This window comes from Hypomesus transpacificus, unplaced genomic scaffold (genome assembly GCF_021917145.1).
Source record: "Hypomesus transpacificus isolate Combined female unplaced genomic scaffold, fHypTra1 scaffold_235, whole genome shotgun sequence".
NCBI lineage: Eukaryota > Metazoa > Chordata > Actinopteri > Osmeriformes > Osmeridae > Hypomesus > Hypomesus transpacificus.
Window position 1 is genome coordinate 41,341 of NW_025813769.1, and position 14,219 is coordinate 55,559.

Sequence of the window (14,219 nt, forward strand, 5' to 3'; positions counted from 1 at the left end):
TAATTATACACACATGACAATTTGCTGTTTGATAAGAAAAACGACTCTTTAATTGAGTGCATATCATAATGAACAAACTTAACTCATCCATACCTTATCTAGAAAACATACACTCAGGTATACAGACACACACTTCGGAGAACACAGTAGCATAATAATACTTAAGATGCAAGTAAGGCAAATTTTTACAAAGAAATAAAAAAATAAGGTCAACTCAAAGCAAAAGGCACAGGTTATCAGAGACCATGCAGGCACATACGGGTGACCGGGGATCTTAATCAGCTTAAATGACTGCTTCAAAACATTTACAGTATGTCCCGGTTAAGAACCTGATGCGTTTAAAGCACAGCAGAGGTGATGGTGCTGTACATGGTGCTGTACACTGTGGTTCCCTCATGTCCACACCTTGACATGTTGTATCCCGAAAGCATTTCAGTTTTTGGTTCTCCAAATTGTAGTTCATGTTTTGGCCAATGGAGGGGGGTAAAGACTTTTCATATTTAGCCACCAGTGGGGGTGAGGGTTCCATGAAACTTCACAAGGAGGAAAAACAGGCTTTGTTTTCCCAGACAGGCAGAGAAGGCTAAGGTGCCTTGACAAGACGTCTATTTTTAAACTCCAAGAGGAGAGAAGAGCGACTGGGCAAGAGAAACACAACTTCAATGAACATCGATGAAGACTCGTCCAGTGTTGGCACAGCAATATGAACCTGAAGCAGTGTCTGGAGAGGGCTGGATCCTCACAGCATGAAGGACTGAGTGTGTTTGAAGTCTTGAGGCTTCAAAAAGAAAGGAGAAAAGATTAGGAAATGAAACATTCTGCGTCTTTTCTTTTATGCAAATCATAAATCATGTTGACTACATTATCTAGCTTTTTGCTGAATCATTTCATCAATTGGGTCCCATGGGCAATGCATGAGCCAGAGAAACCCGAATCAGCACTTTGTCTGTCACAATCCATCAGTATTCAACTCACAAATAAATCAGCAGAAAAGCAGATTGACTCAACACTCACATTTTGTGGAGGAGCACTGTAGTTGGGGTTGGGCCTGGAAGAGAAAGAGAAAGGATCTATGGATAAGACTGTTGGGAATACCCAAAGCAGGATAAAGAGATAAGCATCCGCAGTAGCCTGAACACCGAGTCGATGTCTGAAAACTGTTGTTTCTTTGCCGTGCCTATTTTGCTGGGCGAAGAGCTTTGAACAGAAGCCTCTCTAAGGACATGGTTGGTTGTATCTCTAACAGAGCGAGTCTGTCGGCCATTTTAGGGTTCGTGTGTCTGTCTGAGGGTCAGACTCACATGTCCTCTGCTCTGTGGAGGTTCTGGCTGCTGATGTGGGCCACACCGTGACACTGGGGGATCCAAAAGGACCTGCAGTGGGTACATGTACGGGGGGGTCGTAGGACACAGTTGAGTGCAGGGGTCGGGGCGGGGGCAATTTAGTTTCACGCTGCACACCACATGCTGAGGGGTTACGGTCAAAACACAACCATACTGAGTGGGAAAAGCCAATCGCAATGCTGCTCGAGTTGTGTTAGCCAATTAAAATGAAAGAGAGGGGGGGGGGGGACCTGTGGCGGCAGCTAATCCGCTCAGTGATCCAGTCAGTAACTACTGCAGCCAGTAGTGTTGGAATCTGTTTTTGACATTATCTTTGGTCTTTGACCTGACCTAGTGCATGTCAAGTAGTGGTAAATGACAACACAGATTCTCATCAACTGCTCAACACCTGTTAGTGTCTGTAGTCTGTATGCACTGGTGGACAACCAGACCCCACTGCGTTGATACACACCTGTTAGACTTCACAAGCCTGACCCAGCATTAAACTTATGCGCGTGTGTGCGTGCTTGTTGGAACAACCACTCTCACTTCTGGCGAGTGCAGTGTATGTGGGCTATTTTTAGTCAAAGGAGGAGTGACACTCATGCTTACCGTCCTTTTTGCCCTGGAGTGAGAGAGAGAGAGAGAGAGAGAGAGAGAGAGAGAGAGAGAGAGAGAGAGAGATTGGAGAAAGGAGAGAAGAGGGGTTACATTTTGAGAGACTTGTAAATATGGACACAAACAATAGAAAATTAATATCCACCAACCATATCCATTGTCAGATGACTAAAGGGACACACACACACAAACATGCAGAGACTCACTGGTGAAATAACCATTGCGGTGGGCATAGAAGCCTCCAATTCCACAGATGGCGACCAAGCATATCACCACGACTGCAGCTACGACCGCTGGGATGTTAACATCATCTGAGAAAAGAAGATGCACAAAATCTGAAATGTGGGCATACCAAGACACTCACTCCACCTAAAAAATTCGAAAACAAAACACACACCCTCACACAGTCACATACACAGACCTATCGTCATGCGTTTTCCCTCACACATCTTGGATGGGCCCACTCCATTTGAGGCCTGACAACTGTACTGTCCAGTGTCTGTCCTGGACACCGTCCTAAACTCCTGAATGGAGAAGCGAGAAAAGAGGGTTATATATTTCATTTACATTTCATTTAGTCATTTAGCAGACACTCTCATACAGAGCGACTTACAGTAAGTACAGGGAAATTCCCCCAGAGGCAAGTAGGGTGAAGTGCCTTGCCCAAGGACAACGTCATTTTACACGGTCGAGAATCGAACCGGCAACCTTCTGATTAATGGCCCGATTCCATAACCGCTCAGCCATTTGACAACCTATAGAATAACACCCCCAAAAATGTGCAGGATGTGTTGAAACTACTTGTTCAGGGTGCCTTCTCTCACCAGGATGCCTGTCATAGGGTTGATTTTGTAGGTGGCGTTGGCTAAGTGGGAGGGAACCAGGGGCTGGTCATCCTTGTACCAGGAGTAGGTGGCAGGGGGGATACTCTGACGGTCCCTACAGCGCAGCTGCACCACAGAGCCCGTCAGCGCTGAGCTGGGGATGTCACAGGACGGGGTGTGCGGGGGCACTGTGGGACAAACACACACACACCAGGATAGTATCAGATAAAGGGACAAACAAATAGTTCCTACTGCAAGTACAGCAAATCATCCAAGACTAGAAGTGCAACAGTTCTAACAGTATTTCAGTGGTGTGAAGAGCCAAGGAACGGTTTGGATTTTAACCAGACACAATGCAACAATACTCCTATCAACACTATAGTACATAGTTAAATAGGAGAATGTTACAATATCATCAAATCTAAGTGCAACATCTTAATCAACAGTTACAATTGTCAGTCAACATAAGACAGCCGTTTCAATGCAGGGAGGAACAAATAGACAGGCAGACAAGCAGACAGACAAACCGACAAGCAGGCAGACAGTGAATAGGCAGACAGACAGCCGTACCCAGAACTTTGAGGGTGATGTTGGTCTCTCCCAGGGTCAAAGTGTCTAAAGGGGCGCTGATCTCACAGCGATATTGGCCGGCGTCTTTCTGGCTCACCCGCCTCAGTGTCACCGTTGCCCCCTCAATCTTCGCTCGGCCGGCAAAGTTTCCTGGGAAGCACGACGCAAGCGGATGAAGACAAAAAAAGATCCTTCTTCCTGATAAACACGTACTGATGTATCTTAAATCAAGGCATGTGGGGGGAGAGAGAGTGACAGGGAGGGAGAGGGAGAGAGAGTTATTGGGAGGGAAGAGGAGAGAGAAAGATCATACCTCTGAAGTCGCCTTCAAAGTAGACAAATGACACGTCCGTGTCTTTCTTCTTCCACTCGATGCGCGGGTTCTGCTCTTTCTCAGTCTTGAACTCGCACGAGAGAATGGCATCTGCATGCGTGCAGACAGGCCGACAGAATGTGTGGGAGAATTAGAGAAAGACGTTGTAAATACACAATAGAATGACACTGGGAAGGGATAGATCAGTGGCTCTCTACCCTGGTCCTCAGAACCCCTTGTACACTGCATGATGATTCCCTCTTCCAACACACCTGATTCAAATGAAGGGGTCGTTATCTAGCTCCGCAGAAGCCTGGCAACAACCATTCATTTGAATCAGGTGTGTTGAAGCAGGGGGAATACCTAAAACAAGCAGGCAAGGGGGTCCCGAGGACCGGGGTTGAGAACCACTGGGATAGATGATGGATGGGGTGACCATCTTACCTGCACCTTCACGGACCTCCACCTTGGGCCGGCTGGTAAACACAGTCACAGGAATGGTGGGTGGGCCTGTAAAACAGATTAGGGAGAACGACAGTGAGATTCTCTTTGCCTGCAGTACCGCTGTCATCCATGAGGGGGCAGAGGAATCGTAACACATGATGAAGACAGGCACTTAGCGGGTGTGAGAGAGGCTTCCCTGTATGCGGCCTCAGATGACGAAGGGATTATCAAAAGGTGTAATCCTAGGAGTTAGCCAGCGTCCGTATGTAGATTGAAGGGATGTGTAAGGAGAAGTTTAGTGGGTCTAATTTGAGCTGGCATGTAGTTGATGGCCTCTGATTGGCATTGAAACGTATTTCTGGCGTTCAAAGGCTGCCATTGATTCCTGTTATCTTGACAGGAACAGGAAACAGATGCAACCCTTCCTGCAAGCTGATTGGTGAGGCGGTCAGGATTATTGTTTTGTCAGCCTGCTTCTGTTGGCAAGTCGCCTTGGGAAACGCCTATTCTTCATGAGTAAACTCTGAGATCTTTCGATGGTTCATGTGTGAATGCAAAAAGGAACACATGCAACACATGAATACACTGCCTTTGATTGTACACTTCATGTTTCCGAAGATAACATTTACATTTGTTTCATTGAACACCAAGATGTACAGTGTACTTAGCAACCCTTGATTAGACATAATCGTAAACAAAATCAGTGTAGTCTTGTTAACCTATACATTGTTGGGCAACATCCCTTGGGTTGCTTAACAAACAAGGTGTTTGCGCTTGGCACACAGCTAAGCCATCAGTTTATCAAGATTATCAGAGGACACCTCATCCCTATGAAGCACTTAGGTCAGTTGCCAAACACCAGCCCTCAGAGCTGGCAGTGAGCTAGCTCCCTCTTTGATTGGGCCTTGTTTGGTCTCTGCTTCCTGTGTGATTCTATTAGCAGACCAGTGTAGGGAGCAGATAGAGAGTGGAAGGTCAAGGGACTGGCTTTAGTCATTGTCCTGCTGTGGTTGTGGCTGTGGCTGCCGGAGGGCAGATCTTTAGAGGAACGGTGGAAGTCAACACAATAGCGGTGGAGCAAAACACAGGAAGCGTGTGGAGACCACAGGAAGGAGACTATTATGGGTGGCCATGACAGGGCTTACTGTAAGCTAGGCCCAATATTTCCGCTATGTCCACAATACCATGAGACCTAATGAATCGAGCTCAGCACGCGTTGACGCGTGCAAATACATCAAGCTGGACTGAAGTATACATTGACCTCTTCTCCGAAACTTACTTTGACATTGTAACAGCATCTTTTTTTGGCCTTGCTTTCACACCCCCGCAGACATTTCAATACCGTCCAAGATAATAGCAGCGTCATGTTTTGGGGTCCCTATCCTGCTTGCCTGCGTGTGTTGTTTTGTGTGAGTAACGAGGTTATCAGTGCAGCTGGTGTAGGGAGTGTGGCCTTGCAGCAAGCGCCTAGACATACTTTTCTAAGAGCCTTTGTTTTTCTAAATGGATGAACACAGGCAGAGAGAGAGAGAGAGAGAGAGAGAGAGAGAGAGAGAGAGAGAGAGAGAGAGAGAAAGAGAGAGGGGTAGGGAGAAAGACAAATAGAGAGATAGAGAGGGAGAGGAGGGAGGGAGGCGAGGGCGAGAGAAAGTAATGGAGGAAGATGGAAGAAGAAAGAAGGCTCCTATTGGGAGACGTGGATGGTACTGAGAGAAAGAGGACGAGACAGAAAAGTGAAAGAAAGAAAAAAAGTGAATGAGAGAGAGAGAGAGAGAGGGAGAGAGAGAGAGAGAGAGAGAGAGAGAGAGAGAGAGAGAGAGAGAGAGAGAGAGAGAGATTGATATATTCTATGACGGCAGCATCCCGTTGCATTGAAGAAACTTGTCACAGCGTATCAGCCGTAGTGAGCGACACCTCGCTGAGGGTTGTCTCTTAGAGGTAGCGGAGATGCAGCGACCTGACACAGGGCCCACACTTCTCAGCCTGGTGTCTACCTGTCTGTCTGCTGCCTGCTGCTCTGCCTGAACCAACTGACCTGTCTGAACTGTCTCACACACGCTCACTCACACACACCACCAACACACAGCACACACGCCTTAAACACACAAAAACACACGCACGCACACCGTGATTTCAACGACGCATGCCCAGCCTGATGTCACAAACGTACACACACATATACCGTGACTACACAGACAAACACAGACACAAAGGCTAACACATCTGTCACACACTGTAGACTTCACCGTGCATACTCACAGAGGTCCGGCCCCAAAACAGAACTTCCACAGCAGAATCAGAAAGGGTTTTATTCGCCATGAAAGTTTGCACACACAAGGAATTTACTTTGGCAGGAAGGTGCATACATTCGAAGTATACTAAAGGTACAAAGTCTATTTTATACTAAGGGGCTAAAGTAGTTGGACTTTGTACCTTTAGTATAGTTAGACTTGTACACCACATGCGCGCACACACACTCAGTCTTGCATGTGTTCACTCACTCGGACTGTTCTGGGAGCTTTAAATAATGGTCCACCTGCAGCGATCTCACACAAAGTCTGTGGACATTCAAAGGCATACATCTACAGAAGAGACAGCCAGCACAGAATCCAGGGACAGAGAAAGGACAGTTTGTGTGTGTGTGTGTGAAGGGGGTGTGGGTATGTGTGTTCCCCCCCCTCGAGAACAAAGCCTCTCTGTATCAGTGTAACCCTGCACTCCACTGTGTGCAACAGCTGGCCTCGTCAAGCCCTGGGGGTAAGGGGTCCAACAGGGAGCCCCACCCTGGCGTACATACCCCGAAACCACAACAGCCGCTAGACACACTACCTTCCCAGCTGTATGAAATAATCCCTGCTATCTAATATTACACAGGCTTCAATCGTGTTTTTGCACAAACACACCAACTCATAACAGTGAATAGGATAACTGTAACCCTATCTGGCTATGCTTCCTGATCCAGATTAGGATGATTCATATCATACTGCCTAATCCAGGGTTCCCACACCTTGTTCCACATCCAATTCTGTGACTTTTAAGGGTCGTTTTCCTCAAATTCAAGGAGTCAACATTGCGTGTTTTGCTGCACAAATGGCAGGTGGTTATCTCCCACTGGGAAAGTTTTATGGCAGAGTCTGTTATGTCTGTAGGTCTGATACCATGGCTGTGGCCACTTTGTCCAAAGAACTGATAACCCAATCTGTGACATTGGAATGTAAAGTCACAGTAAACATAATATGAAAGTTACTTGACGGGACAGGAGTGGATTAGATGTACTGAGTTATGCGAGTGGAAGAGTTATCTTCACACATTTGAGATTAATCAGGACTTGAAGTTAGGGAACTGCATACCCACCATTAACCAATAACTTCTACTGTATAATATAGGCCATACTGTATATCTCAATTGTGGATTCAAGTACTGAAAACAGATCCTGTTTTTCACTTATTCATGAAAAAGGTCTTATTTTACCTTTCTAGATTTCACAAACTTGAAAGGATTTTCAAGACTTGTGGAGACCTGCTATCCTGATGAGCAGAAACTGTATAGCAGGTTCCATGACCATGGAGCAGAGCAGAAGGAGCTGCCTAAGATAGATCCATAAGTCTGGTCTAGGACGACCGCAGAACCACACCGCTGCAGCCTCCGGGACAGGCGGGAGCCAACATGAACACTGGTATCAAGCACCAGGACGGGAACACAGCCTGGGTCCTGTGGACCACATCTAATCAGGACTGGAACAGTTCAGACGGACCGGCAGTAGGCTGCCCTGGTCTGCCGTGTCTGCGGCCCTTCCCAGAGCAGTGTGTTGATTCCAGGCAGGCCAGCCTGCTAGCAGGGCTGGGGCTGGGGGGCTGGGGGCACACCCTGGGTCTCCTCGACTGGACAGCGGCCAACTACCACTCAACACCACCCGCTGTGGTCCCCCCTCTCAGATTCACAGTGGAACATACTTTCATGACTGGCCACTCACGGGATGAGGATTAGATGTGAAGATCTATAAATCTACAGGAACAAACTATGGAAGATATCCTCCTAATATTGCTGTTTACGTAGCCAAGCTGACAGTACTTTGAAAACAGCTATGATCATAACAATACAATGAATGATTAATTAGGTGGACATCCATCATCTCTTTAAACACACACACACAGTCAGACAAAGCTTCATGTAATTTACAAAAGGGTAGAAAGCATCGCAAACCTATGATATATTTAAGTCCTCGTTGACGGAATACGGCTACTTACACTGTATAATTAAGATGACAATAGACAGCAACAGTGACGCTTTCTCCATCATCAATTCCTGATGTAAAAAATATACGTCCTTCCTCGAAAGGAGAGTTTCTTCTCAACCTTCGCGCCTATTCTTGCACTTATTCACAACTCCAAAATCCAATTAATAATCGAAATTATTTTCCAACGCGGGGCATTCCAATCGAGGTCGCACTTTAAGACTCTTTTGGAAACTATTAAGCGCTCCGGCCACGACGTAGTTAGAAGCAGCGTGGGTCTCCCAACCTCCTCAGGTCTCCTCTTAGTAATTACACTGTGGTTTCGGCTCTTCGATGTCCTGCTGTCGCGATCGGAGAAGGTTCTTGGATGAGTGGAAGGGAGGGGTGGGGGAAAGGTACTAACCATGGCATGTGAAGAGCGCGGCGCTGTGTTCAAGACGCGCACTACACTTGTGCACTCATGCGCTCAACCAATGCCGCCCCAGCTCACTCTCTGGCAACATCGAACGTAACTACTGAATTAACACTTAGATAACACTTGTTTGTCTTGCTTTACTGAATAATAGGTTAAGGCAAGGGAAGTGACTCCTGTGGGTAGGTGTGACTTTGGTGGTTTACAAAAATTGACAATAGCTCACAATGGTGTAATTAGATTTGACTGAGACAATAGAAGTCGTATTGAAAGCAATTCAAACAACCCCGAAGTTAACTAACCATAGCTAAATCTGAGGTATTTTTTCCGTTTATCTGCCTTTGCTATTTTAACCCCGATTAAATGTCAAATGTTCAGTAATACCCCATTTTAAGAGTCCCTCTCAATTTAATGAGTATGAAAAAAGGTGACCTTTGTTTTAAAAGTCCAAAACATTTAAAACTCAATAACTTCTGAAGATTTTCCAAACATTTCTCCCAATCATGTTCTACAATTGCCAGGAATTCTTGGCTATGGTGCAAACATTTCAATTGCTGTATGGTGGGGACACATGGGTGGGCATATGTCTTTGGGTGTGTCACACTCACACTCACACTCACACTCACACACGCACACACACACACACTGTGAGTGTCAAAGTGGGGTGTATATGAGTATGGCCAACAGCTGTGAAGTCACAAACTTTCGACCTTGAGTCTCTCTAGGTTTCTCCTCCTCTCTTCAGGGAAGCGTCACCATCCTTCATCCATAAAGGGCCAGGTCAACGTGTGGTCCGTGAAACAATTACAAAGAACATCCTTAAAATGATATACATCTGAAAATGATACCTTACCTCAGTTTGTCAACTGACCAGGTAGTTCTGACTAATCTAGTTCACTTTCTCACCCTCCCCTCCCCACACACAGCACCTGTCTGAAAGTGACAGACACAGCAGCTGCTCTATCCTGACAGTCAGCCTCCACACACCACCGCCTTTGTCTCGGGGCAAACTGCTGACTGTTAAATACACACACCCCCACCCATACACCACTTTGACTTACATGTTGTCAGCTGAGCAGTTAAAGACCCATGCAAGGACACCTTACAGTAAAAGCACATTATTATACTTCACTCACTGGACACAGTGTCTGTCACAAACAAGCAGAGAAGTTATCCAATTGTGCTTTCAAATTGAAAACCAAGTAAATGTTAAATGGATCATACACTTCACAATCAGCACATATATATATATATATATCATACACACATAAAAATTTGTCAATAATGAGTTGAAACATTAGTTTACATTTATTGAACAAATATAACAAAGATAATGCAAGTATGTATGTATAATGTGCAGAGTTATGTTTTAGTTGTTGGCTGCTGGGGTGGGAGTCTCAGCGGCAGGGGGAGGAGTCACAGCAGAAGGGGGTGGGGACAGCGTATCTGGAGCTGCTTCATTGGTTGATTCTGTAGGCACTTTAAGCTACGGGGAGAATAAACCAGTGAGATTACAATATCAACTCCAGTTATGGTTGAGACAATTCTGAACATCTGTGCAAGGATACCTTACCAGTTTCTCAGCCCGACTTCTAAGCTTCCTCCAGACTGTGTGATGAGCCTTTGAGGGGAGGGGAACCGAACAGGGAATTATTCTCTGACAGAAAGATCCACACATAAAGGGGACATATAGCTCAATGTCTGCACCTAAACAGGTGTGTTGTTGTACCTGTAGCTGTAGGGGCAGCGAGAGCCCCTGCACACGGCGCTGGAGACCCCAGGGACCCTTTCCCAGAGTGTGAACGGCTGTCACCTCGTACTGGGAGCAAAGACCTGTCCTCGCCACTAGAGGGCCCCCGGTCAACAGCACATGGTCCCCACACCTAGAAGACAGACAGTGGGTCAATACAGGTTGGTCTTAGGAGCAGTAGCGGCTTTGGGCACGAGCGCGGGGGGGGGGGGGGGGGGGGGGGGCAATTTCCCAAGTGCATCAAATTAAATGAAACCTCCTGCTGTCCTTGAGATTCAAACGCACTACCAGCAGAGGGTGCCAACCGCGACACGTCATATGTCCACGTTCCCCGGGGGGGGCGCAAACCACAAACTTGCCCCTTGCCCCGGGGTGCCAAATGTGCTAGGACTGCCACTGCTTAGGAGCATGGAGAAGTTTCTGTGTGTGTTGTGCGAGTGTGTAACAGACCTAGAATGTCTGTTGAAGTATCCATTTGTGTGGGTGTGTCTGGCTCTCTCACCTGTAGAGTGTCACTGTGCCTCTATCGCTCTGCGCTGCCTTCTCCTCCACCTCCTTCTGTTTACACCTGCACACACACACACACACTTATTAGAAGACTGCACTCACATCATTTCTGTAGAGAAAAAAAACGGAGAGAAACTGAGAGAGAAAGGGAAGGAGGGTACCTGCTGTGGGAGAAAACCTCCAGGGCTACAGAGGGCGCCACCTCCAGAGGTTCCCAGGGCAGGTCCCGGTGGATCATCTGCTGGACTCCCCGGGTCAGGGACCTCAGAGACTCCTGGGGGGCAGATCAGACCAGACCGTGTCTACAAGACATCCGAAAAACGGCACCGACACCAAAGGACAAAACATGGATGAAACGGCCCCCGCGTACCTCAGAGGGTTCCCATGAGTCTAACTGTGGATCCAGCACCACATCACAACAGAACGCTCCTGCCGTCACTGTGGAGAGAGATGGAGACAGGGAAGCGTGAGGGACAAACACTGCTGCATAATATGCCAGGTATATCAAATGTTTACTCAAGTATTCAGACCTGTGTGTGTGTGTGTGTGTGTGCGTGTGTATGTGGGTCCAAGGACATTACCTGGCACCTCTAGGATTGGGAGCAGCTCCACCGTGAAGTCTTCCTTAAAGGCATCCTCCAGCACCTGGCCCAGCAGGCTTGCACATGACCTCCAGTACGCCTGGCCAACAGGAAGGGGAGGGAAGACTTACAGAGCAGCCAGGCACATCAGTTAAACCAGACCGTCTTAACTTGGTACAGTGTCTGGTATCACATGGGTTGTCCACCATCGCGAGAGACAGGTAGATACCTGACACTGAGTTTGACAGACAGGACAGTGGCAGCCAGTACCTGGTTGACCAGCTGGGGGTCAGAGTCTTTGAAGGTGAGCAGGGAGAGGGAGCAGGACTGGGTGAGGGGCTGGTGCAGGGGCCAGGGCTCCCCATCCACTAGCGCCAGGGCAGAGTTGGTGACATGCCACTCAGTCAAATCTGAGAGGAATAAAGAGCCAGTCATTGACTTATTCAGACAAAGACAAAATCTGAAGACCAATCCCTTCTGCGCACACGCACACAATTTAGTTTACTGAACTTACGGCGTGCACAACTGTGTGGAGTGGACATTCCCTTGTTCATGACGAGCAGGGTCCCTTGCAGACCTTGTCCTTGCAGGGTCACCTCTATCTTCTCCGTGCGTGGATACAGGGCGCGTTGCCGAGCCTGTTCACGGGAGAACACCGCGCTGCGCTGTACTCGCAAGTCGGTGGCCAATGGACGGACAGCCGCTACGCTGGACGCCAGACCTGAAAGATGCCAGGAAGGAATACGCGATTAGAGGGTTACTCTCAACGTTTCAAGCAGTTTGAGCTAACTGCCCACCCGTCCAAAAAATACTAGTTAACGCTTCTGTTCCCAGTTGTTCTCACACCTGACTGGAGAATGACAATTAATACAGGCTTTAAACCACCTAGTATGTCCTAGCTAGCTAGCTAGCTAGCTAAAAACATTTTGTCAACGTTTACTAGCCAAGTTCACATTTAGAATTAGACACACCATCGACCACATCTCACAATTTAAACATATTTATAGATGTGTATGACATTAAAACAAGGAAACCCCAAGGTCACACAGGGAATATCAGAGCTAGCTCGGTTTCTTTGGCTGGCTAGCTCTTAGCTGTCATTGCAGTTCTGCAGAAAAGGGATGGTGTACTTACGGCGCAATAGAAGTTGACACATGGTCCTCCTACACGACATGGTGTAATATTCCCTGTACAATTACTTAAATGATTTTATAGTTCAATAGCAAAGCTGTGCATGGAAAATATTTCAGTTTTCTGTAGTTGACTTTAAGCTACAGAAACTGTCAAAAGGACGCCATGCGCACTCGGGTGCAAGTCTTATTTATGTCCGTGTTGTATGTCGGGTTAGTGATAAGGGTTCCAGTCATCAGCCATTCGTAGAGTGGAGGCTGTTCTACAACATGGTCAGTAGGGGTAGCTGTTGCTGTATTTCAGAGATTTCCTCAATTTGATTTAGTAACTGTTAAAACAAAAAATATTTTCACAGTTATTTTCAACTCCAAGGCGCTCCACCTCTCCACCCGGGCGCCCACACCTCACACGCACCATTAGTGTCCCTGTCATTCTTCACTTCCGGTTCTCTCGACAGGTGCTGCTATGAAATGTCTTGACTGTCTGTGCCAATAAGCTGCCAGGGTGGGGTAAAATAAGATCTAGGTTGGCTACATCATTCTTAAAGTAGGACAAAGGAAATGTTTGTTGCCACAACTTGATAGAGTTCCAGGACTGTAATAGAGGCTATGTGACAGATGCTTGTTTAAATAAGATTAGAATAAGTAGTTGGCATTCATAAGGAGGAATGTTTTGCTAATGGATCTAAGACATTGGGCTGGACAACGGAGCTGGATCCAAATGCAATAAATTAAACTGAGACCACTGTATGTTATTGGTTACATAAAGTGTGGGGAAAACCAGTATCAGCAATTGTATATACCGGCCTGGCATCCTATGAAGTTTTATGAATCCTCTGGTATGTATTTCAGCCTTGTATGCATTGTTGATTTGCATTACTGATCTATGGACACACATCATACACACCATAGCTTAGTGTTTACATCCTGGATCCTATCTTGTGTCGTAGCTGCTTCTGTAACCGTGACTGTCAACACCCTGATTCACTGATAAATCATGTCTGGTGATACCATCAGTCCCTGTACTTCCTGTAATTCCATGGCCTGTGCCACCTCCCAAGTCAACTTGCTGTTGATCCTCAGGGTCTCTGTCTCCAGGGCTTCTGCAGGTTTAGGGTTCGAACGTCCTGTTAAGTTCAGATGAATACAGGAGCAACCCAGAGGCCTGTGTCTTCCAGGAATTGGAGGGGTTTTACCTTTAGGTTGTGTAGTGTACTTACGTATATACTATGTAAAGATTTCATAAAGGGTCTCAAATGAGCTTTTCAAGCCTTTGGCTTTGTTTGAAGGCATAAAGTTCCTGCTTGGCTCCGCCCACTGGACTAGTGGCTGGCCGTTAAGTCTAGAGTAGTAAATCACATTGAAATTCCCAATAAAGATTTGATAGCTAGCTAAGATCTTGCCAGCCATAACACCAGTGCTGGCGACCAGCTGTCACATCCAAAGATGCTTTTAATCAGTGGCAATGGTGTTTGTTTTGTTACCCAGGACAAATGCCATTAAAGGATAGTGAG

At 46.8% G+C, this 14,219-nt stretch overlaps 2 protein-coding genes across 3 annotated transcripts; both read right to left on the reverse strand.

The window, feature by feature from the left end:
• Positions 1-25: 25 nt before the first annotated feature.
• Positions 26-8,717, reverse strand: jam2a (junctional adhesion molecule 2a). 2 transcript variants are annotated; one of them, XM_047014301.1, is made up of 11 exons: positions 8,339-8,717; positions 4,092-4,157; positions 3,648-3,758; positions 3,335-3,484; positions 2,765-2,952; positions 2,362-2,464; positions 2,147-2,251; positions 1,935-1,947; positions 1,302-1,373; positions 1,015-1,048; positions 26-778 (listed from the first exon to the last, which is right to left on the reverse strand). In XM_047014301.1, exons 1-11 carry the CDS (start codon positions 8,388-8,390, stop codon positions 740-742), a joined length of 933 nt encoding a protein of 310 aa, XP_046870257.1. In that variant the 5' UTR covers positions 8,391-8,717; the 3' UTR covers positions 26-739. The 2 variants fall into 2 exon arrangements, with proteins under 2 accessions (XP_046870257.1, XP_046870258.1); XM_047014302.1 differs by lacking the exon at positions 1,302-1,373 and having other exon boundaries at positions 8,339-8,714.
• A 1,305-nt stretch (positions 8,718-10,022) lies between these two features.
• Positions 10,023-12,916, reverse strand: mrpl39 (mitochondrial ribosomal protein L39). The gene is made up of 10 exons (XM_047014299.1): positions 12,710-12,916; positions 12,090-12,296; positions 11,846-11,985; positions 11,576-11,675; positions 11,365-11,432; positions 11,156-11,268; positions 10,990-11,055; positions 10,467-10,620; positions 10,311-10,358; positions 10,023-10,223 (listed from the first exon to the last, which is right to left on the reverse strand). The coding sequence occupies exons 1-10, from the start codon at positions 12,747-12,749 to the stop codon at positions 10,107-10,109; spliced, it is 1,053 nt and encodes a 350-aa protein (XP_046870255.1). The 5' UTR covers positions 12,750-12,916; the 3' UTR covers positions 10,023-10,106.
• Between the last annotated feature and the right edge of the window lie 1,303 nt (positions 12,917-14,219).

Excerpts from the sequence above, each read along its gene's own strand:
- jam2a (XM_047014301.1), bottom strand. The coding sequence starts at position 8,390 with ATGATGGAGAAAGCGTCACTGTTGCTGTCTATTGTCATCTTAATTATA. Across the intron at positions 2,953-3,334 it reads CATCACCCTCAAAGTTCTGG|TGCCCCCGCACACCCCGTCC; the intron begins GTACGGCTGTCT and ends TTTGTCCCACAG. Across the intron at positions 1,049-1,301 it reads CTCCACAGAGCAGAGGACAT|GCCCAACCCCAACTACAGTG; the intron begins GTGAGTCTGACC and ends TTTCTCTTCCAG.
- mrpl39 (XM_047014299.1), bottom strand. The coding sequence starts at position 12,749 with ATGTCGTGTAGGAGGACCATGTGTCAACTTCTATTGCGCC. Across the intron at positions 11,056-11,155 it reads GAGGTTTTCTCCCACAGCAG|GTGTAAACAGAAGGAGGTGG; the intron begins GTACCCTCCTTC and ends GTGTGTGTGCAG. Across the intron at positions 10,359-10,466 it reads CGCTGCCCCTACAGCTACAG|GCTCATCACACAGTCTGGAG; the intron begins GTACAACAACAC and ends CTCCCCTCAAAG.